Here is a 23555-nt window from a genome sequence, read left to right on the forward strand (position 1 = left end):
GGTTTGGAGAAGGACATCAGCAAGAATATGATTCCAAAAAAATATTATCTTTCCAAAGCAGCCATTTTCTCCAAAGGAGTGGATCTCTGTAGTCTAGAGCTGTAATTCTGGGAGATCTCCAGGTCACGCCTGAATGGTTGCAATTGTAAGTGAGGGCGATCTGGCTGCGACATCTGTCACCCCATTGATCACCAGGATTGATTTGGCTGATCTGGCTGGCTAGGTGGGTGTCCCCTACCTCCCTCACCTCTCCATGTGTGTCCCTCCCAAAGCTGCGTGCTCAGTGGAAGAGGACGACCATCCCAGATAGAAGGAGTGTACCATTCTTCGGTCAAGGGTATACGATAGCTGCGCTCCCCTGCTAGAACCTCCAAACAAGCTCAAGGTCCATTTGTAGGAGAATGTAGGGTAGTCAAGCAACCGTTCTGAAGAGGCCTGCCTGCCTGCCTTTTTTATTCCACAACTCTTTCTTCTTTTGTTCCATAGATCACGGCACTAGAATAAGGTGACCAGATGGTCACCTTTGTGAACCGGGACGGGGGGGTAGGTGGCCGCGCGCGCTGCCGCAGGAGCGCACTGCCTTCTGGGGCTTGCCGTTTCCCGCCCTGTCGGTAATTCTGGCAAGTCGCATCGCCGCGACAGCAGGCCATAGCGCGAGGAGCGGAGCAGGAGCCTTCTTGCTGGCAGGAGCACAGGGGCGCTGCTGTTTCCTGCCCTGTCACAGGGTGGGAAACGGCAAGCCCCAGAAGGCCGTGCTCCTGCGGCCGCACGCACGGGAAGCTGCCGCATTGCCTCATGCCCCAGACGGCAGTGCGGCAGCCTCCCAAAAATTGGGACAATTGCAATAACCCATGGGACGTGGGACAAATTGTTTGAAGGCGGGACTGTCCCGCCAAAAGCAGGACGTCTGGTCAGCCTGCACTAGAATCAACTAGGCCCGTATTTGCGACAGGGGGCAGGGCGTGTGGTAAGAGCTCCTGAGGCAGGGAGCATGCGTGACCCTGGGCCGGCCGGGCGGCTGAGCCTCTCCACCCAGCAATGGTCGTGCATCACATACGTGGGCTTCGGGGGTGGAGCATGCTCCCTATATAAATTAGGCAGCACGCGGTTGCTCCGGCCTTTTCAGCACCTGGAAGCAAACTGACCCACCCACCCTCCCTGAAGTAAGGGTTGGGGTTTTGTTTCTTTTATTGTCACAGCCCAGGGCGGTTTGGGTAGAGGAGCGCATCCAGAGGTGGGATCCAGCAGGTTCTCAGAGGTTCCCGAGAGTAGGTTACTAATTATTTGTGTGTGCCAAGAGGGGGTTACTAATTGGTGATTTTGCCACATGATTTTTGCCTTAGTTATGCCCCTCCTCCGCTCCTCAGCAGTAGCGCGCAGAACTTGAAGCAGTCTAGCAGGAGATGCACCGGCGTGCGTGGCAGCCTGCGCCTGCGTGCATTCATTTCCCGCCCAAGGACTGGCGCAGCGGCTGCGTCCTTGCCACAGCCCCGCCCAGGAATGCCCTGCCCCCAGAATGCCTGGCCATGCCCCCATCGTGCCCCGCCCAGCCCCATTGGCGCTAGCCACAGTTTGAATCCCACCACCATGGGAACCTGTTACTAAAATTTTTGGATCCCACCACTGAGTGCATCCTTGTGGGGGGGGCTGAGCTTGCATGCCGGATCCCCCCCCCACATATGGGTGCCTCCATAAAAGGCTTGGGGTGGGGCAGGCTCAAGGTGCATGCCGCAGAGGCCTCTGCAGGCAAGCCCAACACCCTAGCAGTTTGGGTGCCACAAGGACGGGTGGACGCCCCCTGGCCCAGTACCTCTCTGTCCTCCCCAATAAGAATTGGGGTTGTCGCCGGGGGCAGCCAATGGGGGCTGACTGGCTCCTAACAATGCACTCCTCTTGCTCGCCCAGCTTCTGAATAATAATAATAATAATAATAATAATAATAATAATAATAATAATAATAATAATAATAATAATAAAGGACTCGATATTCAGAGATGAATTCCAGACACTTGTGCTGTGTTGTTATGTGTATAATAATAATAATAATAATAATAATAATAATAATAATAATAATAATAATAATAATAATAATAATAATAAAGGGCTGCGACCCAATTTAATCCAAGCTGTGTCCTGTGATTATTACAAAGCATCTGCACATCTGGCCACAATTCTTATCCCACACTACAAATAAGTTATCCTTCCTTTCCAGGTCTTGGGACACAGTTTAGGGAGAGAAGAGGCAACAGTGATCAATCTCCCGTCACTTCTGCCCCAGCTTTTAATATATCCAGGAGGTCTGCTTAATATTTAGTGCGTCTTTCCGTCTTTCCTTCAAGATAATTGTACAGGCCTATCTCTTTCGTTCATTAATATTTGAAGGCAAGCGTTCACTTTCTTCCAGGCATCACGTTAACAACCGAGAGGCTGAGATTTGGAGGCCAACACCCAACACATTACAATAGCAGCTCCAGAAGCAACTTTTTAAAAAAATTGTGCAGCCAATCAGATCTCTTGCGGCCAAACAGAAGTCCTGCTGGGCAAAAGCCACTCTGTGAAAATTGGTGGGTGTCAGTAAAGGTGTCAGTAGGCAGCAGCACGGATTGTTTCCGTGGGCTTTAATCGCTGCCTGCATGGCATGCATGTGAACTGGAAAAAGGAAAACGGGTTCCTTTATAACAACGGCAACTTGTTATACATTGGCTGTGCGGAATCAACTACTGACTAAAGAAAGCAGAGGGGCTGACCAGTCCTCCTGACCCTCCAGTGGCTGCTCACACTTGCTGTGGGAAAACTTTTCATTTGAATGAAGGCAACCAATAACAAAGCCTGCCTTGTAGCCTCACCCACCTCCAGAGAAGCTTGCTGGACCCTACAGGAAGTGCTGGCGGCAGTGGCGTAGCACCAAGGGGACAGGGGGCATGACACACCAGGCACATGCTGGTGTGGGGACGTGACGGGGGCGTTCTGGAGTGGGGGCGTTCTGGGGCAGGGTGAAGTGGGTGGGGGCATGACAGGACGCACATGTGCCCCAGGCGCGGTTCCCCCTTGCTTCAGCTCTGGCTGGCAGGCACAACAGTGCCCTGTGAACACCACATGGGCAAACCCTGCAGTAGGAATAGTGGACAGATGTCCAATACCCAAACTTCTGAATGGAAGTTGCACATAAGAATGACATAGCGTGCTGTTTTGTTTCATGTTTTGGATAGTTTAAAAAAGCAACCATGCGCCTCCTTAAGAGTAGAGATGCCAGTCTCCAGGTGTTTTAGCATCTCTGTATAGTATAGTTAGAAAGTTTGGGTCTACCTTTTTTTTAAGTACCTATTTATTTACTTCATTTATACTCTGCCTTTCTCCCCAACAACCTGTGAGACAGCTTTGGCTGTCAGGAAGTATGATGAACCAAGTTTACCCAGCAAGTTTCTGAAGCAGAGTGGAGATTCAAACCTGGTTCTAGATCCTCGTTCACCCATCTAACCCAGGGGTCTGCAACCTGCAGCTTTCCAGATGTTCATGGACTACAGCCAATTGGCCATGCTGGCAGGGGCTGATGGGAATTGTAGTTCATGAACATCTGGAGATCCGCAGGTTGCAGACCCCTGATCTAATCACTATGCCATGTTGGATCTCAGTTTCAACCTTGTTCCATACACAAGGGAGGAGGACTCTCAAGCGTGTGGAGGGAAACGGAGTTCATGTCCACTGAGAACAAACCTGTGTTTGACATCAGGTCTGAACACCACTAGAGACCCTAAAACACACAGAGAAACTTGGTCTTGGTGAGGCCGTCCCAAGCATTTCTCTTGGAAACGAAGAATCTCGCTATTTCTTCTCTGCTTAAAGTTCCACCTGGAAATAGAGCAGCTTGTTCAAGCTCTCCAACTTTGATGGTGGAACGTGCCAGCAAACTGCAGGTGAGTTATGACAACCCCATAGAGTTTCCATGGCACAAGACATTCGGTGGTGGTTTGCTGTTGCCTCCCATTCAAGTACTAACCAGGACCGACCCTGCTTAGCTTCCAAAAACCGATGAGATCAGGGTAGCCTGTCTCATCCAGATCAAGGCCTTCATTAGACACCAAGATTATGTGGGGACGTCAACCGGCAAATCGCACATCTTGGCCTCCTGGTTTCTTGTCTGTTCTGAAGATGTTCCGCCTTGTTCGCATTAGGAAGAAAACCGGTTCTATAATTGAAAAAAGATAACTTGCAAATAGTTCGCACAACATTCTAAAGTGCTGACACACATTTTGGAAACTGAACTGGTGCACTGCAGGGGGCGGGGCGGGGAATCTGTGTGAATGCGATGCCTCTCTTGTGAACAACTTGAAAGACTGTGGTAAGAGCAGAGAATGCCAACAAAAGGCATTGATGTTCCTGGAACTTGGAATGACTGTCACACTCTTGTCACGGGACTTGTGTGGGCAAGTGTGATAGATTGTGCTTCTTGTCATCAGCTCGCTGGGATGTTATAATTTGTTCATGCAGAGTTTTGTTTATTTCCATTTTTAAAGACACTGGTGGCTTTAAACCATCTGCCGGGTGATTGATAGCTCCAGAGATCTGGATCTTCCAAAAACAAAAATAGTAGCAATCCAAAAGCATGAAGCCCCATTTCTTCTTGCACTGCAGAAATTTATGTCGCAGCTAATAAATAACGCGATCCGGAGGAAGGGTGAAATTAAAAAGGAAATTAGGTCACTGGATTATTTTATTTGCAAACAGAAATGTCCTCCTAGCAGAGCTGGTAATGTCTGAGGCACCGACTGGCAAAAAGCAACACTTTCAAGGGAAAAAGTCGTTGGCGCTAACCAGAAGGCACTGTCGGATTCCCGTAGCTTAGAATTCAGATACTAAGAAAGTTAGAAGAAGAAGAAGAAGAAGAAGAAGAAGAAGAAGAAGAAGAAGAAGAAGAAGAAGAAGAAGAAGAAGAAGAGGAGGAGGAGGAGGAGGAGGAGGAGGAGGAGGAGGAGGAGGAGGAGTTTGGATTTATATCCCCCCCTTCTCTCCTGCAGGAGACTCAAAGGGGCGTACAATCTCCTTGCCCTTCCCCCCTCACAACAAACATCCTGTGAGGTAGGTGGGGCTGAGAGAGCTCCGAAAAGCTGTGACTAGCCCAAGGTCACCCAGCTGGCGTGTGTGGGAGTGTACAGGCTAATCTGAATTCCGCAGATAAGCCTCCACAGCTCAGGCGGCAGAGCTGGGAATCAAATCCGGTTCCTCCAGATTAGATACACGAGCTCTTAACCTCCTACGCCACTGCTGCTCCTTATTTGTGTCTGCTGTCCCTATTTGTGGCTCTGAAATGTTGGAGGGAAAATACTTTGGCTTTGTAAATTTAGCACGCATTGGTCTAGATCCTAGGGATTCCAGTAAAAACTAAAAATAAACTGCTAGATCGTGCAAAACAGATGTCAACTGAGCCCTGAAGAACCTAAAGGCAGTTCTGCTGGATCAGACCAATGCTTCAGGTAGTCCACCATGCTGTTCCACACAACCAGAGGCTCTGGAAAGTCTACAAGGAAGACATGGTGGCCAAAGCCTACCCCTGCATTGCCCCCAGCACTGGTACTCAGAGGCTGACAACTGTGAGCTTGAAGATAACATTTAGCCAGAGGCGCAGCTGGGCCAGAGTGCGGCCAGTGCACATTCTGTGTTTTCCACCACCACCACCCCTCTGCGGCGCCCTGCCCCCCCCTTACCTTAGTTCATCCTGGAAAAGTGGCCTGTTCCCTTCAGGCTTAAAATGGCCTGGTGGAAACTACACTTCCCATGAGACCCTGGGGCTCGCGAGGTCTCCCGGGGAGTGTAGTTTCCACCAGGCCATTTTCAGCCTGAAGGGAACAAGCTGTTTTTCCAGCCTGCACTGTTTCACTAAGGTAAGTGTGGGGGGCGTGCTGTGGGTGAGAGGCATGCTGTGGGTGGGTGGGATTTTCCAGGGTGGGCCAGGTGCGCGCTCAGTGCAACGCCCCCCCGTCTCCTGATAGCACCACCTCAGCATTTAGCCATTATGGCTAATAACCATTAGTGGACCCAGCCTCCATGACGTTGTTTAATGAAAAATAGCGGCTACTACCACATCCGGTGGCGACTCCAAATCCAAATCCAAAACCTTTATTAGGCATAAAATAAAGAGTGTGTGATGTCATGAATTCCAAATACAATAAAAAGATCATTATTGCACAACCTGCAGTACACAGAGTAAAAATGTAGCAACAGCTTCAGAGATTTCAGCATTAGAGTTATTTAGAAGCTTAGCCATTTTTATCTCATCAGAAAGGAGCATAAATCCTGTTGGTAATACAGTTCTCAAATCAGTTCTGATGTTGTTGTATTTTGAACAGTGAAGCGGAACATGAGAAAGTGAATCAGTTGTATCAGGACAGAATCGACAGCAACGCTCATTTTGTGGGATATTAGAGAAGCGACCTTGAAGATGTACTGACGGAAAAGAGTTACACCTTGCTCTAGTCATGACCCATCTGCAATTGTAATCAGATAGCCCTCATCCCCTCCTTCCATGGTTCACACCAGATGTGCGGTGTAAGTGAAGTACAGAATACCCAACTTGTCCGGGTTTTTCCTAGATTATTAGCTATTACATGGGACAGGCAGGGATGTGGAATTTAGAAGCCAAGCACTGGCACAAATATGGACTAATTCACAACATGCAAATTCCCCATGGCAGTCGCATGGATTGTCTACAGAAGGGGCCCTGGAGATCCACGCCAGTGCACAGGACCGGAAGCCTAATGTGGCAGAAAACGCCACCGAGTTGCAGCCAAGCTATGCTGGCTTTTCAAGGCAAGAAGCAATCGGAGGTTGTTTGCCATTAGCTGCCTCGGCAGAGCGACCCGGGACTTGCCCGGGGGCCTCCCCTCTGAGGGCCAATCCTGCTTCATTTCTGATTGCCAGTGAGGCTGAGCTTGTCTGGGCCATCCGGGTCAGGACATTCACAAGGTAGCCTTTAAACCTCGAGGACGTTGTGCCTGTCTCTCGAGAATCTGCCTCACTCTCATGACCCTCTAATGTGCAGGTGTCAAACTCACGGCCCTCCAGATGTTATGGACTACAGTTCCCATCATCTGTAGTCCATAACATCTGGAGGGCCGCGAGTTTGACCTATGCTCTAATGTCTTGCCATGTTTCTAGGTAGTGAAAGCTTCCTGCCCGAAAGGCCTGGGAAAGTTGGATCATGCTAGGTACTATTATGCCTTTGCAGCTGCGGGGGCGTGGGGTGGTGGTGGTGGAGTGAAACCCATTAGGTTCTTATTCTCTTTCCTTTCTCGTAAGAACATAAGAACATAAGAACTAGCCTGCTGGATCAGACCAGAGTCCATCTAGTCCAGCACTCTGCTACTTGCAGTGGCCCACCAGGTGCCTTTGGGAGCTCACATGCAGGATGGGAAAGCAATGGCCTTTTGCTGCTGCTGCTCCCGAGCACCTGGTCTGCTAAGGCATTTGCAACCTCAGATCAAGGAGTATCTGTGGAAAGTGTGTGTATATGTGTGTGTGTGTGTTTGTGGGTGTGGGTGTGCATGTGACCATCTTCCTTCCTCCCTCAAAGAACGCGTGTGTGTGTGTGTGTGTGTGTGTGTGTGTGTGTGTGTGTTTGCCTTCAGAGAAGGGAAGAGGGGCTGGGTCCGATGGTCTCTGCTTGGTGACATAGTCTTTTGCCTATTGCCTTGTACTCGATTCAGACAATATAGCCATCAGCAGAGGCGTAGCTGAGGAAAATGGACCCTGGGCAGACCCCAAGTTTTCAGACTCCTGTCCCATGGGCCCCAACAACACTACCCTGCACCCGAGGGCCCCCCGCGCCTTCCCTTCCCCCCCAGCCCCACTTGCCTGGCATTCTGCTTGGACGGCTGGGAGGAAAGGAGAGGAGATTTGCTCTGTTTTGCGCCGGTCTCCACCTGGAAGAAGAAGAAGAAGAAGAAGAAGAAGAAGAAGAAGAAGAAGAAGAAGAAGAAGAAGAAGAAGAAGAAGAAGAAGAGGAGGAGGAGGAGGAGGAGGAGGAGGAGGAGGAGGAGGAGGTTGGATTTATATCCCCCCTTTCTCTCCTGCAGGAGACTCAAAGGGGCTTACAATCTCCTTGCCCTTCCCCCCTCACAACAAACACCCTGTGAGGTGGGTGGGGCTGAGACAGCTCCGAGAAGCTGTGACTAGCCCAAGGTCACCCAGCTGGCGCGTGTGGGAGTGTACAGGCTAATCTGAATTCCCCAGATAAGCCTCCACAGATCAAGCGGCAGGGCTGGGAATCAAACCCGGTTCCTGCAGATCAGAGTGCATCTGCTCTTACCCACTGCTCTTAGCCACTACGCCACTGCTGCTCCCAAAGCTGAGGTAAACTCTGTTACTTGCTTGCAATACTCTAAACTTCGCCCAAGTTCTTCACAACACTTTGGTAAAAGAGCAGTTCCTAGCCACATTTAACAATGACAGTCACCCGTTATGCTGTTCTCACAACATGGCTCCCTTAGTAGTTAAAAGATGCCCCTTAGATTGTGACCGTTCTGGAAGTTTGCATCTCAGGGCAAAGTCACAAGATCTGGCGTTCGAAGCGCAACCAGGCTTGCGCAAGCACCGACGCCGGGTGTTTTGCGCTAAGGCATTGCTTGCGGCCGCTGCGGAACTCCGCTGCAGCTTCCTTGCAGGGCTGGTAAACATACACAGCCGGCTATTCAGAGGCCCAGCCCCGGCTCCTGTGTGCTTTTGCCTTCACTGAGGTTCGTCTGTTGCCCTCTCCAGTCTCTTAGGTGGGACTTTCGTGCTTTGGCCAGATTTTAGTGCCTGCCACTCTTTTCCCTGCCCCCAATTTTAAACACACTGAAGTTCTTTCATAAGAAGTTAACCTAAGGGAAACCTACGCTCCTTCGAGCCAAATATTTGCACACAAGCCGCTCCATACTAGGTCCAAGCAAGCAAGTAACCAGTGGAACAGATCAGCTTCTGTAATTCCGGCATACTGAGCATCGCACTGTACCTAGTATCAGACTCCAAAGCTAGCTTAGAAATGAGGTTTAATACAAGTTTCTAGACCTTCTTGTTGTAAAGAAGCATCTGACGCAGAGGTGGGATCCAGCAGGTTCTCACAGGTTCCCGAGAGTAGGTTACTAATTATTTGTGTGTGCCGAGAGGGGGTTACTAATTGGTGGTTTTGCCACGTGATTTTTGCCCTAGTTACACCCCTCCTGCTCCTCAGCAGTAGCGCGCAGAACTTGAAGCAGTCTAGCAGGAGGTGCACCGGCGTGCGTGGCAGCCTGCACCTGTGGGCATTCGTTTCCCGCCCAAGGACTGGCGCAGCGGCTGCGTCCTTGCCACAGCCTCCCCCCAGGAATGCCCCGCCCCCGGAATGCCCGGCCACGCCCCCGTGCCCCGCCCAGCCCCATTGGCGCTATGCCACAGTTTGAATCCCACCACCATGGGAACCTGTTACTAAAATTTTTGGATCCCACCACTGATCTGATGTATGAAGGCAGGGGCTACAAACTATTGGCACCTCAAACCCGGCAACATGCTTTTAATTGATTAATAGCAACCCTAGCTAGGGAACCCAGTTCAGAATAGGGTTGTGTGTATGTGGGGGCAATAAAGTCTTTTTTACTATCAAGTCATGGCAACCGCTGTAATGTTTTCAAGGCATAAAATATCAGGAGCTGGTATTTTTTGGAGGTCTCTCATCTAAATACTTCCTAGGGTCAAAGGTGAGAGTGTGTGACTGGCCTTAGTTTACCATGGCACAAGTGGGAATTCAAACCTGGGTTTCTCAGGTCCTAGTCCGACACCTTAACCTAGGGATGGCCAACCTATGGTGCTCCAGATGTTCAGATGGTGCTCCAGATGCTCAGATGGTGCTCCAGATGCTCCAGACTGGTCCCTGCCAGCATGGCCAATTGGGAATTGTAGTCCATGAACATCTGGAGCATCATAGGTTGGTCACCCCTGCCTTAACCACTTCATGATGCTGACTGTTTCCCTACCTCCCCATTTCCCCCACCCTCAACCACCTACCTATCCCCACCTGGAATTATTTTCCCTGTATGATTCCCACACCAAGGCAAATGGCACTTCTGTGTTTGTGCGCATGCATGCACTGGGTGTGTGTGTGTGTGTGTGGGGGGGGAGATAATGCTTTCCAACTCTAAGAATTTTAGGTCCAAGACCAGCAATAGCCACAAGTGTTTCCTTAGATGGACTTGCACCCGCCTCTTGAACAAACTGTAATTCCGGGGGATCCCCAAGTCCCCTCTGGAAGCTTGAATCCCTAAACTCAGCTCCCCTTCACTAGTGCATGGGGGAGGGGGGATACCCAGACAGTATGTCTCTTGAGCATCACTAGGACAAGATCCCAGAGGAAATTTTGAATACAGTAAGTGACTGCGGGGGAGGGACTTCAACCAAGAGTTTCTTCCTCAGGTTGGGTTCAAATCCATCACATCCTCAGGACTTTTCTATCGCAAAGAAGAGAAGAGGAGAAGAAGAGTTTGGATTTATATCCCCCTTTCTCTCCTGTAGGAGACTCAAAGGGGCTGACAAACTCCTTTCCCTTCCCCCCTCACAACAAACACCCTGTGAGGTAGGTGGGGCTGAGAGAGCTCCGAGAAGCTGTGACTAGCCCAAGGTCACCCAGCTGGTGTGTGTGGGAGTGCACAGGCTAATCTGGATTCCCCAGATAAGCCTCCACAGCTCAGGTGGCAGAGCGGGGAATCAAACCAGGTTCCTCCAGATTAGAATGCACCTGCTCTTACCCACTGTGCCACTGCTGCTCCTCTCTGGCTGGTCCCTTAGCAGCCATCTTGTTTTTCATGCACCTGCTGTTTTGTCACACTGGTTGAGATCAGAGCCCTGAACCCTATTCAAGGCAGAAATTTCCTGACCACAACAATCTCCGAACTATGGTTTGTGAGTGACCTGAGTTTGAATCACTATCCAACTCACGAAGCTCTCTGCATGCTCTTGTGCCAGTTGTCCTTTTTCAGCCTTGCCTACCTCTGCAGGTTGTTGTGAGAGAGGAGCGAATCATTCCATCTCCGTTTGCCATCCTGCGATCCTTGGAGGAAGGGTGGGAAATTCCACGCAAGAAGTGAATGAAGCGTGCTGCTATCTTCTCCAGGCCTAACGTCTGTGAACCATCTTTCTGCAAACCGACAGTTTCCCAGAGAGGCCGTTGCAAAGCGAGAGAGATCGGAGCCTACAATATAGCCACAGCCAAGTTCAGCTGCTACCAGGATTATCTTGTTTTAAAGAACCAGCTCCTAATTTCTGAGCTCGTAACGGTGGCAATTCGGCAATTTCTTCAGGCAACCTTTTCCTCTCTGCCCAAGCTAGCCACACGTTGCTGGTCCATCTTGCTTGTGAAAGAGACCATTGCGGCAACTCATATCTGTGCAACGGACTCCCTCTTCTGGTCTAAGCATATCAATGTCCCCCCTCTCTTTTTCCCTCTCTCTCTTGTTGTCAACTTACAGCTGACTTGTGACAACTTGTTAGAAGTCACCTGCTTTGTAGCGTACCTGCTGACAAATCTGGGGTCACAGTAGCATCTAGATTGGCTTTCTTTCTCAATAGTAGTGATGTTGAGATTCTTGAGGAAGTTGCGAAGTTTCCTTTACAGGCATTTGCACATTTCCCAAAAGAGACATAACCGTAGGTGATTTAAAAATATATTTATATTTTTAATGTTGTAAAATTATGTTTTTATCCATTTTAGCATATCTTATAGAAAAATTAACTTTTAGTCTCTTCTGACAACTTGTTTTATTACTATTAATTTACTAGCACCTCTGATTAAAGGTCTTTTGTTTTGTTTTGCTTTGTTCTGTTTTGTTTTTTGCTAGATTGTAAACAACTTTTAATCTATGCCTAATGAAGGTTATCGTAAAATCTCAGGACGACTCCACAGCTGACTTAGGACAACCCCCACCCCCAGGTTTTCAAAGCAAGGGACATTTGAATGTGGCTTCCCATTGCCTGCCTCTGTGTCATAACACTGGTTTTGCTTTGAGGTTTCCCATCCAGATATTAACCAGGGTTAGTAGTCTCCCCATCCAAATACTAACCAGGGTTAGTAGTCTCCCTAGCCAACTACTAACTAGGGTTAGTAATCTCCCCATCCAAATACTAACCAGGGTTAGTAGTCTCCCCATCCAAATATTAACCAGGGTTAGTAGTCTCCCCATCCAAATACTAACCAGGGTTAGTAGTCTCCCCAGCCAACTATTAACCAGGGTTAATAATCTCCCCATCCAAATACTAACCAGGGTTAGTAGTCTCCCCATCCAAATATTAACCAGGGTTAGTAGTCTCCCCAGCCAACTATTAACCAGGGTTAATAATCTCCCCAGCCAAATACTAACCAGGGTTAGTAGTCTCCCCATACAAATACTAACCAGGGTTAGTAGTCTCCCCATACAAATACTAACCAGGGTTAGCAGTATCCCCATCCAAATACTAACAAGGGTGAGTAATATCCTCATCCAAATGCTAACTCTGGCACCCCTGTGTAGCTTCTGAGATCAGATGAGATCAGGCTAATCTGGACTGTCCAGGTCAGGGCAATAAATCTCTCATGCCTTCTAACAGTTCCCTAACAGATATAAAAGATGCACTTATGACAATTCTGATGTCCTGCCTCTTCGCAAAACCCACCGCATACACCATTAAACTCTGCTGCGTTCACTGTATGCTTACCCCTTGACTCTGTCACACGCAGTGTGGCAACATTCCCCCTTGACACAGATTTTACCATCGGTGCCACGGCCTACGCAGCCCCATTATGGCCCCAGCAAGCAGGGCTAGAACAGGCAGGAATCAACATTCTCTTCTCCACACCTGGAATTTTTGCGTCATTTGCTGCCACGGCCACCCCATCCCCACTCAAGAGGGCAGGGAGCTGTTCCTGTTGGAATCAGAGGGTGAAAGAACTCACAGTAATGAGCGGGAGTTATGGGCGGGAGGGTGCCAGAGGAGTATTAGGAAAAAATCAGAGTAGTTCAGCAGTAGAATCAGCTGCCTAGGGAGGTAGTGAGCTCCCACTCTGTGCCGGCCTTCAAGCAGCAGCCGAACGATCACTCGTCAGGGACGTTTTAGAACAGGGGTGTCCAACTCTGGCACCCCAGATGTTCATGAACCACGATTCCCATCAGCCCCTGCTAGCATGGCCAATTGGGGCACCCCAAACGCAGGAGCCGTTCATCTGAGCAATATATTTAGCATAGCATCCAAAAGGGCAAGAATAAAAACCAAACGGGGACAGCAATTTACCAAGGACAGGATGCAGAAAACAGGGGTCGGACTTGATAAACTGAAGTGTACTGCAAGAGGCGTTTGATATGAAGTGTTCATGAAGCCTTGAGTCCTCATTGACGTTAGCCAGTGTGGTATAGAGAATAGTTTTGAGCTAGGGCTGAGAAGCAGTCACGAAGGGAGAAGGAATTGCACTCGGGGCATGAACTGCCCACATGCTCCTTCCTGCCCCAAAACACCCCCGCCACATGACTGCAATGGCGGTGCCTGGGGCAAGCTGCCTCAGATGTCCCCATTGCACCTACGCCTCTGCTGAGAAGAGTCCACCAGGGGTCTGTAACCCACGGCTCTCCAGATGTTAATGGACTACAATTCCCATCACTGATGGGATTTGTAGTCCATGAACATCTGGAGAGTCGCGGGTTACAGACCCCTGGTCCAAACTATACTTCTCAAACAAAGAAGAAATGCAATGGGCAGACTTGGGCCAGTTTAGAGCCCTTTCCACACAAACTTTATGAAACATTTTGGGGCAGCAACCAAAACGTTTTCTCCATGGAGTTCCGCATTACCCCCTTATGCTCCCAAAATGTTTTATGTGCAGCCTCAAAATATTTTAAATGAATGTCCTTTTAACATAATTCTTTGGAATTATGTTTTGAAAGCATCTGCAATTGCCTGTGCAATCTATTGACAATGTTTTCCACCCCTCCGTGCCATCCCTGGGCTTCTTCGGTGCCATTTTCTGAGTTCACCCCGTTTCCCCTTGCCTGTTTATTAGCACCATTTCTGGGTTTTAAAAAAAAATGTTTTAGGGACTATTCTTCAAAGCATCAAGTATGCGAGGTGTAGAGAATCCCAGAGTGAACCTTTAAATCACTGAAGCATCGATTCAATATCTACCTCAAAAAAAAGAAAAGAAGGAAAAATCAAATAATGGCGGCCATGAATCATTTTGAGGGTGCGAGCGAGGATACAACATGGCAAAGGGGGAGATTGAAAACATTTGAGAAATGTTTTAAGTGATTTGTGTGGAAAGAGCCAGCCACTCTCAGCAGTGGCATAGCGGTTAAGAGCAGGTGCATTCTGATCTGGAGGAACCGGGTTTGATTCCCTGCTCTGCCACTTGAGCTGTGGAGGCTTATCTGGGGAATTCAGATTAGCCTGTGCAGTCCCACACACGCCAGCTGAGTGACCTTGAGCTAGTCACAGCTTTTCGGAGCTGTCTCAGCCCCATCCACATAGGGTGTTTGTTGTGAGGGGGGAAGGGCAAGGAGATTGTCAGTCCCTTTGAGTCTCCTACAGGAGAGAGCCTTCTGGGAGCCTAAAGGGGTAATGCGGAACTCCATGGAGAAAACGTTTTGGTTGCTGCCCCAAAATCCAAACTCTTCTTAACCTGGTTGTTGTGAGAATAAAATAGTGGAAGAGGAGGACAATATGCATGGATGGAAAGTCCTTTAAAAAGGTCAAGATAAAAATGACTCTTAGCAGTGGATCACTCGGCTCGTGCATCAATGAAGAACGCAGCTAACTGCGAGAATTAATGTGAATTGCATGAAATTGTCTAAAACGTATAAGGGATTATCAAACAAATGCTGGAAATGTCAACAACAGGATGTTTCCTTTTTTCAGATGTGGTGGGCATGTAAACAGGAAAAGCTGTTTTGGAATATGATTTTTTTAAAATATGAAAGATTATGAAAATAACAATTGGAAAAAAAATGAAGCATTTTTGTCGGGGTTGATGGGAGAGGATATTCCTGATCAATACAAAACACTATTTATGTATATGACAACTGCAGCAAGAATTTTATATGCGTACAATGGGAGTCACAAAATTCCAACAAGCGGCTGAAGTGGCACAATCCATTCCAGCACTTAATTACCTTTCATGCACAGGCTGACTTTTGTCTTTTACGTGGCCCCAAGACTTGGTCCTTTTTGTTTGGTCTCAACAGACGGGCAGTGGTGATTTTTTTCTTGAATGCAGGAAATTCTTCCAACAGTAGAGGGAGCTCTTGAACTATATTTTAGAAGATCACAGCTCACACGCTCAGAAGAACTGTGACTAGCCCAAGGTCACCCAGCTGGCATGTGTTGGAGTGCACAGGCTAATCTGAATTCCCCAGATAAGCTTCCACAGCTCAAGTGGCAGAGCGGGGAATCAAATCTGGTTCTTCCAGATTAGAGTATACCCGCTCTTAACTATGCCATTGCTGCTCCTGGGTGAAGGAATAAAGGCAGAAGCTGCAAGGTGTCCACATTAAGAAGGTTTGACCACCTGCACTCTCTTTTGCTTACTTAATCCCTCTGCACTTTGGTGTGTGCAGAGAGAACTGGGCCTACAAACACCCAGCCCATCAGCCCACAGACATACGCTCAGAATGCAAACCGTCTTTAATAAACCTTTATTAGCAAACTGTTGCCTACCATCCAGGGTTTATCATTTGTTACAATTCACTCTTCATACATCCGGGCTACAATTACAAAGACAGTTAAACCTTTGCATTGATTTTTGTATTCTTGAACACTCTTTAGCGGTTCAGACTCACGCGCATGAAAAAAGGAGGTGCTGCCAATGGTAGGTAGTAGGCAGTGAGTGTCGGTTCCATATGGCGTTCTCCAGGATAGCTTCAGTGGGATTCTCACAATTCCCATCAGCCCCGATTGGCCATGCTGGCAGGGGCTGGTGGGAATTGTAGCTCATGAACATCTGGAGTGCCATAGGTTCGTCACCACAGGTATAGTGACTCGGGGGGGGGGGAGCACAGTGAGGGGTACAAAATGTCACACCAGCGAATCAGATATGAACTCAAGCATGCAGCCAATCCCAAGCAGCAGTTGACAAATCCAATAAAGGCAGAGTTCCCAGGAGCAGAAGCTGCTCTGCACTAGGAAAGACTCCCGTGACACAGGGCAGCTATGGAACCATCATGGCCACTGATATTGTCCAGGCATTTATCCCTGGGGCATTTCCCTGCGTCTGAAGCAGCCTTCGTCTGGCAGGGCATCTTGCCCAGCGGCCTCGCAAAGATAACTGTAGCAAGTTCCTTTCTGCTCTCCGGGAAATGGGCATCTTGTGATTGTGTCATCCCTGAGATATTTCTCACTTTGTCCCCCAGTCCAATCAGCCCTTTTCCATACCAGCCATCGCCAAACAAAAAACAAAAAGTCGTACGCACGGACTTGGTTTTTATTTTGCCAATCCACCAGTGGTCCTAATTAGGAAGTCAACATGTGAACTCATTCCAGAGTGAGGTAAACCAGGAAACAAACCCTCTTACCTCTCCCTCCAGGAAAAAACAATCTCCTACCGACATTATGTTCTCCCCCCCCCCCGCCCCCCTCGTTTTCTTGTCTAAGGCTTTTTGCTACAAGGAATTTCTCTCTTGGCTGACGGAGGTCCCCCACCAGCCTCAAATGCAAGACCCACAGCACAATTCAGAGAAGGAACTGAGCACAGGTGACCTTCTGGAGGAGGGGGTCCTCCCCCCCCATTCACCAATTCAGTATAGTGATTTTGACAAGTGCAAAACGGCTTAAGGAATATAAATACAGAAACCTCTAAAAAAAACCAAAAGTACAGACTATGATGGACAACACAACTATACAAACGTCTCTATAAAAATAGTTTGACTATGACTCTCAATGTTTAAATAAATACAAAATAAATATAATTGATGCAGTTAAAAAAACAATAACAACAACAGTGGAATGTGATGCTGGCCCCCTAGTCCCCCCCCCCCCCCCCCCCGGTCAAGGAGGTGGAAGAGGATCAGCTTGAGCATTCAGACCAGAGGAGCCTGTCTACAAAATAATTCTGGCAGGAAGAATTTTTTTTAAAAAGCACCGCTCTCTAATCCCCGGTGAGTTCTTTTGCCTTCCCACCATTGCCAGACCTAGTCCTTTTCTTTATGCAAAGCTGCATCGGGCTGACGTTCATTCGATCCCATCTCCTGCCACCGTGTGCAAAGTTCAGGGCCAAACAGTGAAGATGCGAACAGGGCGACAGCAGCCAAGGCTCAGGGTCTTGAGAAGGGGGGAGAGGGGCAAGGTCTGGCAAGAATCTCAGTCAAGCTGCCTGGCAAAACAGGGCACGGGGATACGCTGGTCCCCTTGCCGCTGCTGTGCTCAGAGGCCAAAGGTGGGTCCCCAGCAGCACAGATTTGCCTGGCCTGTCATAGAAGCCGTTTACAGCACCAGGCTGCCTTCTAAGAGTTCCCGGATCCAAACCCCCGGATGGTCAAAGCCTATCTGGCGTGCAGGTACAGACACATGCAGGCCGCAAATGGCAGCTTCCCCTTAATAAGTGCTTCTCGATAGCATCGGGAGACTTGTGCGCTCAATCAACTCTAGAAAAATAAAGATTTGCCGTTTCAGTTCACTGGGGTTTTTTGCCCGCCCCATTCGAGCCACGGTTTTAAGAGTACGTTGCCATGTCAGAGTTACTGAAGTAGAACGTGAATCGTTGCTACTTGAGAAAGGAATGTAACGTAAACAACTAATGTTTCAGGCCGAGCAGCCGTTCCTACCCAAGGCAAGAGGTTTAAAACGACGGGCAGGAAGAGTTAACAACTCAACAGGAAGAAGCTCTTTCAAGCAAGTCGGGAGGTGCTACTTTCCCCGGCTCCGAACGGAGAGAAGAGGTTTGGAAGAGGAGGGAGAGCTCTCTGAGGCCTCCCTCCCACTGTGCTCGGAGCCAGGTCAGCAGTACCAGCTCCGGGCGCTTCCCTTGGGCGCCCCCAGTTTGGTCCCTTGCAAGCAGGGAAGCCCAGCTGATCACGAATGGAAACAACACATAGCACTTGCGGTAGCAAAACAGCAATAAAGGCTCAAGACCACCCCTAACCTTTCCCGGACACGCACAATCCAGGGTTTCCATAGCTTGGCTCAATCAGCTTAGTGTCGATCAACACATTCACAGAATGGAACGGCCATACACCTTAGGGACCGCAGCCCCCAAGATTGCTTTTTTCCCCCTCCTAAGAGTTCACAGGTGCTGGCGCCGCCTTGTCATCGAGACTGCACACCCAGAGTCATCTTCAGGTTCTCGTAGACCACGTAGCTGATGCTCACAGCCGGGATCACCTTCATGAAGTTGGGGGCCAGCCCCCGGTACAGGCCGAAAGCTCCCTCCGTCTTCAGGATATGCTTGAAGAGTCCGCTCATCGTCACCTGCGGCGCTCCTTCGACCGAAGCTGGAAAGAGAAGCCGCCAAACAGCCATCAAGAGCCTGAAGCCTGCGACGGGTTTCAGGATAACGCCTCCTGGAGATGAGCATTCAACGCCCTGGGAGGCTTAAGGGGCTTGGGATTATGTCTCCGTGACTACGGGTCAGCCCGGGCCAAGCGGCAGACCGCCAGTGATGCACAGCGCGCAGATTCAGAAGTCAAGGAAAGCTCAAATGTAACAGCAGCGGCCAGGTTTACTTTGCCAGGCTGCGGCAGATGGGCTATTACTCAACAGGGCTTATTAGAAGGTTATTCACAAATATATTTCCTTTTGAAAATCTTAATGGTAGGTTGACTGATATTCCTTATTCTTTGAGAGCGTGCTCTTGCAATGCTCAGGATATTGAAATTTTGCAGCACATCCTCCTATCATATCAATATTATCAGCGTGGGCAGCAACAAAGGATTTCGCCACTTCTGAGAGACAGATCGGATTGTTTTTGTATTCAATATTTGTTGGGAGACAAAAATCCTCGTGTAGCTCTGGAGGTGGCCAAAGAAGTTTTTAGATTTAAAAACCAGAGCCCCAAAATCTGTATTTCAAAAGGAAAACTGTATGTAAACTTAAAAGAATAACGATTTCAGATGGTTAGGCTGCCTTACTTAAGGATTTTATTTCTATATGGCTTGTTTTGTGTACACAGGTTGATTGACGGTAATAAATTTAACTGAACTGAACCAGGGCTTATGGGGACTGTTAAGACAGCCAATCGCCAGCCCTGAGGCCCGTGGGCTCATGATATGGCAAACTAAGCCAAAAGGAGACCATAAAAGCTACAACGAATAAGGCAGGGAAGGGGCACACCTACACAGAAGCAATATTTAATGAAGCAGCCTCCATCTTCTTCTATTCTAGGATTCACTGATGGCTGCAGGCCTTGCTTACCAAAAGTTACTGTTTCCTCAAATGCTCTTACCTGCGGCTTGCATTCGTGTCCGCACTAGGGCCAGAGGATAACTGGCCAACTGCCCACAGGTGCTTGACATGGTACCGCAGGCCAACAGGACGAACACCCCCGGGTCAGCACTGTTCACAGCGTAGCGTTGCAACCAGGCGTTTTTCAATGTCTAAGGGAAAAATTACCGACAAGGTAAGCGTGAGCAGGAGTGGACGGGGGAGCATCGCACACTGTGAAGAAACCCCTCTGTATCATTTATTTGATGGGTTACAAAAGAGAAGAGTTTGGATTTATATCCTACCTTTTCCTCCTGTAAGGGGACTCAAGGTGATTTACAAGCTCCTTTCCCTTCCTTTCCCCACAACAGACATCTTGTGAGGTAGGTGGGGCTGAGAGAGTTCTGAGAGAACTGTGACTGGCCCAAGGTCACCCAGCAGGAATGTAGGCGTGCGGAAACACATCTGGTTCACCAGATAAGCCTCCGCCACTCAGGGGGAGGAGTGGGGAATCAAACCCGGCTTTTCAGAGTAGAATTCACCTGCTCTTAACCACTACACCAAGCTGGAAGTAATCTTTGATTACAATATCTATGAAGCTCCACAGGGGGATAAAACTGTAACTCGGTAGATACCCGATTAAAATTTAACTTCCTTTGCCATATAACATCCCCCTCACTCCCAGAAGCACCTAGTGGGTTCTCTTACCTCATATACAGCCAAGTCGATGCCAGCATATGGAATGATCCCAAGCATATTGGGAACATAGCCTTTGTAGAAAGCAGCAACTCCTTCTTTGGCTAGGATGTTCTTGGCACAGTCGAGCATCCCCATGTACTGCCCTGTCTTGCGCAGAGCCATCCGCGTCTTCAGGACCTGACCCGTTAGAAGAAGAGAAGTGTGACGAATCGATGGAGCTGTCCAATTAGAGCGGGGTGCTGCCTAGTCAACTAAGAACTAAGCGCGGGTGAGGAGGACCAACTCCTTGGCTAGGCACTACGGTAGTCCTGCAACTCTGCTCCCGGCAAACCCACATGGTCAAAAGAAGAAGAGTTGGATTTATATCCCCCTTTCTCTCCTACAGGAGACTCAAAGGGGCTTACAAACTCCTTTCCCTTCCTCCCTCACAACAAACACCCTGTGAGGTAGGTGGGGCTGAGAGAGCTCAGAAGAACTGTGACTAGCCCAAGGTCACCCAGCTGGCGTGTGTTGGAGTGCACAGGCTAATCTGAATTCCCCAGATAAGCCTCCACAGAAAAGAAATGTGGGAAGACTCAGCTGTCTATTCTAAAGCGGGGGAGGGGGGGGCAGAGCAAGAGAACCATTCCTTGCTACCATTGCAGAAGCCCCCAAGCTTGCTTGATGCAGGTGCCAAGCCCAACTGTACAGAGGGCATGAAAGAGGAGGGGATTTCCCTGAGCGATGCTAAGGAAGAGCATGTTGCTAGAGGAAATCCCAAGCGGTGAGCCACCAAGGACGTGGCCATGGTGAGAAAAACCGCTTCTGAATGTTTGAAATCAGCTGGAGTTGGAGCCGGCAGAGGAAGGTTACAACGACTCTGTTGCCTGGGCATACAGCCAAAAGCGATCTCGGTGACTCACCTCCATGGGATAGATGCTGCTCTGTGCAATGGCTCCCGCCAGTGAACCAGCTACAAGTCTCTCGTGAATCCTCAGCACCTCCTGGTCGGTACCAATTAAGCGCTTGATCTACAGAATCAAGAGAATGGAGAAGAATTATTTTTTGACGGTGCCCCGTGCAACCGTCTGTACCACCCATCCCTTTCCCCCTCCTGTGTCGTTCTCACGGGTGGATTGTAAACTCCCCCCATTTCCACTCCCATATGCACACAACGCATCCTCCACGCTCCTTGGGCTTTACCTGTTCATAGGCCATGAATTTAATGGCCGATTCCGGAGCAATCTTCAAGACGTTGATCCCGTTCCCGCGCCAAAGCGACCTCGTTCCGCCCTCTCTGATCATCTGGGTGAAGCCCCCGACGATGCACATGTTGTTGTTGCGAGAAGCGTGGACCTGAAAGGGAGAAGGTATTTCAAGCTAAGTCCCAACGTGCAAGCTTAATAGCACGGTCCCCATCTGCCCGACAGCTCCAAGAGAAAGAGAAAGCATTTTCATAGGTCCCTGCTTGCTATCCAATTTGGTAACCCCATGAACAGCAAGGAGGGGAGGGAACGGAGGCTGGACTCTGGCACCGAAACAGAACTGATGATGAAAAACAGGGTCAGAGCAGTCCTGACCCTAGCTACGCAAAGTCCAACTTCTTCGTTTCACAATGTCCTTTCTGACAGAGACTGTGCCTCTCTGCCCTTTGAGCGCAGAACGGAAAAACAGCCAGCCTGTCACAGGTCATCCCCTGTCCAGCTAAGACCCTTGAAGCTACCTCGAAAGGAACGCTTGTTCTGCCAACACAACACAGTCCAAGGCCTTGCCTGCTGCCGTCAATGGTTTGTCCGGCGTCCAAAAAGACTTGCAGGTATTTTGTGGGCTACAGTTTCAGAAAAACATCCTATTTTTTTTCCTTTCCTTTCCTTTTTTTTTTTTGAGTGGGGGAGTGAAAAGTACAGTTCAGGGCTCGAGTTGTGAGAACAGCTCTTCCGGATCCTGCGGCACGCAATGCAACGATGCCTCCTCCTGAGCTTTCAACCTACCTGCATGAGCACTTTCAGGCGGTCCAAGGGAGCAGTACAGGTTCGAGACACGGCGCCTGCCCCTCCCCCTGCGACCAGGTGCCGCCACCACATCCCCGTCTGCCTCTCTTCGACTGTGAACTCATCTGGTACGGTCAAGTTCTCTCCCACGTCAAAAATCTGCAAGGCAACGACACGCAAATGAAACCGTTTCCTTCAGCGGGAGCATCAAAAAGAGGACTGTGACTTCCTCTAGAGGTCCGGTCACCTGTGACCGTGTTCCGAGATAAAAGATCTAAGAACAGGGAAGCGATTCGCTCGGTGTCACTACTGAAAGCCCACATCTCGTTTTGTGCAAGTGGACAAGGGTAATAAATCAGACATTCTTCCCAGAGGCCCTCTACATTGTAGCACTTCTGGCTCACAATGCCAGCCATTAGTCAGGAGTGTACTTGACTGTTCTAAATGACTAACCAAGAGGAAAAAAACGGGGAGAGCACTGGCGTCCACTGGCGGATCTGATCTCGCTACACAGCATTTGAATGCCAAATACATCAAAGGCGGCTTGTATCGGTTTCCAGATTTGGCCAGAGCCATTCAGCAGCACACTCTGAGACCCAGTGAAGCGGTTCACTGGTTTTTTACCTCCAGGAGAACACTAATTTTCATCTAGGCTGGACATTGTAAAAACTAGACCCTGGGGGCACCCTCCAAAAAATCCAGACTCACAGAAGCAGGAAGGAACTAGAACTAGAAGGCAGTTTGTTCTCGGTGGGAACCGACGGCAGAGAATAACAAAAGTTCAACCCAGGATTTCACAGTGTTTGTGCAGGAGACGTTATAACACCTTACCGTAGAGTGCTTCCAGTACAGGATGATCTCAGGAATGTTCTCCACGGGGTGCAACAAGTGATAGTCACGCCACTCGTTCCAGTCTATTGTCATCGTCCCGTTCTTATCCATGCTGCGAGAATCAAGGGGAGAAGGCAAAAATGAGTCAAGAGCTTCATCCTCACATTGTGGCTGGTTCAAGCCATCTCCTCCACACCAAACAGAATCAGACAACAACACGGTACTTGGAGAGGGACCCAGAGGACACAAAACTACAAGCATAGCAAGTTCCACTGCACAGAGGCATAACATTCTGGAAGAGTCTCATGCGACTGTAGGAGCACAAGTGTTGACAGAAGCCAAGGGGGAGATGGACATCTTTGCGGTGGGGCCCCCTTGAATTTCCTCCTTGTCCCTGAGTCAGCCTTGACTGCAAAAACTAGACTCCTGATGTATTTGGGGAATGACAAAGTCAAATAAAATTACTGTACTAAATTAAATTCTGTAGATTAATTTTTGCTCAGGAATTGACAGATTGCCATGTTTGGGGCTGAACAAATTCTCCTAACAGGCTACCGAACGATTGGTATGTGAATGCATGCCTTCTTTTATAGAGCACGGCTCAAGCTGAATATGTTTACTTCTATGGAAGACTAGTAAGCTAGTGGGACCTGCCATGTAAGAGCAAGAGGAAAGAGAAAC

At 49.0% G+C, this 23555-nt stretch overlaps 1 protein-coding gene across 6 annotated transcripts in view; it reads right to left on the bottom strand.

The window, feature by feature from the left end:
* Positions 1-15641: 15641 nt before the first annotated feature.
* SLC25A25 (solute carrier family 25 member 25) overlaps positions 15642-23555 on the bottom strand; it is a 52106-nt gene continuing 44192 nt past the window's right edge. For all 6 annotated transcript variants that reach the window (XM_048512604.1, XM_048512603.1, XM_048512606.1 and 3 more), the window contains 7 exons: positions 22875-22986; positions 22044-22202; positions 21256-21408; positions 20976-21083; positions 20083-20250; positions 19397-19547; positions 15642-18446 (listed from right to left, as the gene is read on the bottom strand). In XM_048512604.1, the coding sequence (XP_048368561.1) occupies positions 18262-18446; positions 19397-19547; positions 20083-20250; positions 20976-21083; positions 21256-21408; positions 22044-22202; positions 22875-22986 (1036 nt within the window). In that variant the 3' untranslated portion in view covers positions 15642-18261. The remainder of the gene's footprint in view (positions 18447-19396; positions 19548-20082; positions 20251-20975; positions 21084-21255; positions 21409-22043; positions 22203-22874; positions 22987-23555) is intronic.

The sequence above is a fragment of the Sphaerodactylus townsendi genome, linkage group LG12 (genome assembly GCF_021028975.2).
Source record: "Sphaerodactylus townsendi isolate TG3544 linkage group LG12, MPM_Stown_v2.3, whole genome shotgun sequence".
In the NCBI taxonomy this organism is placed as follows: Eukaryota; Metazoa; Chordata; class Lepidosauria; order Squamata; family Sphaerodactylidae; genus Sphaerodactylus; species Sphaerodactylus townsendi.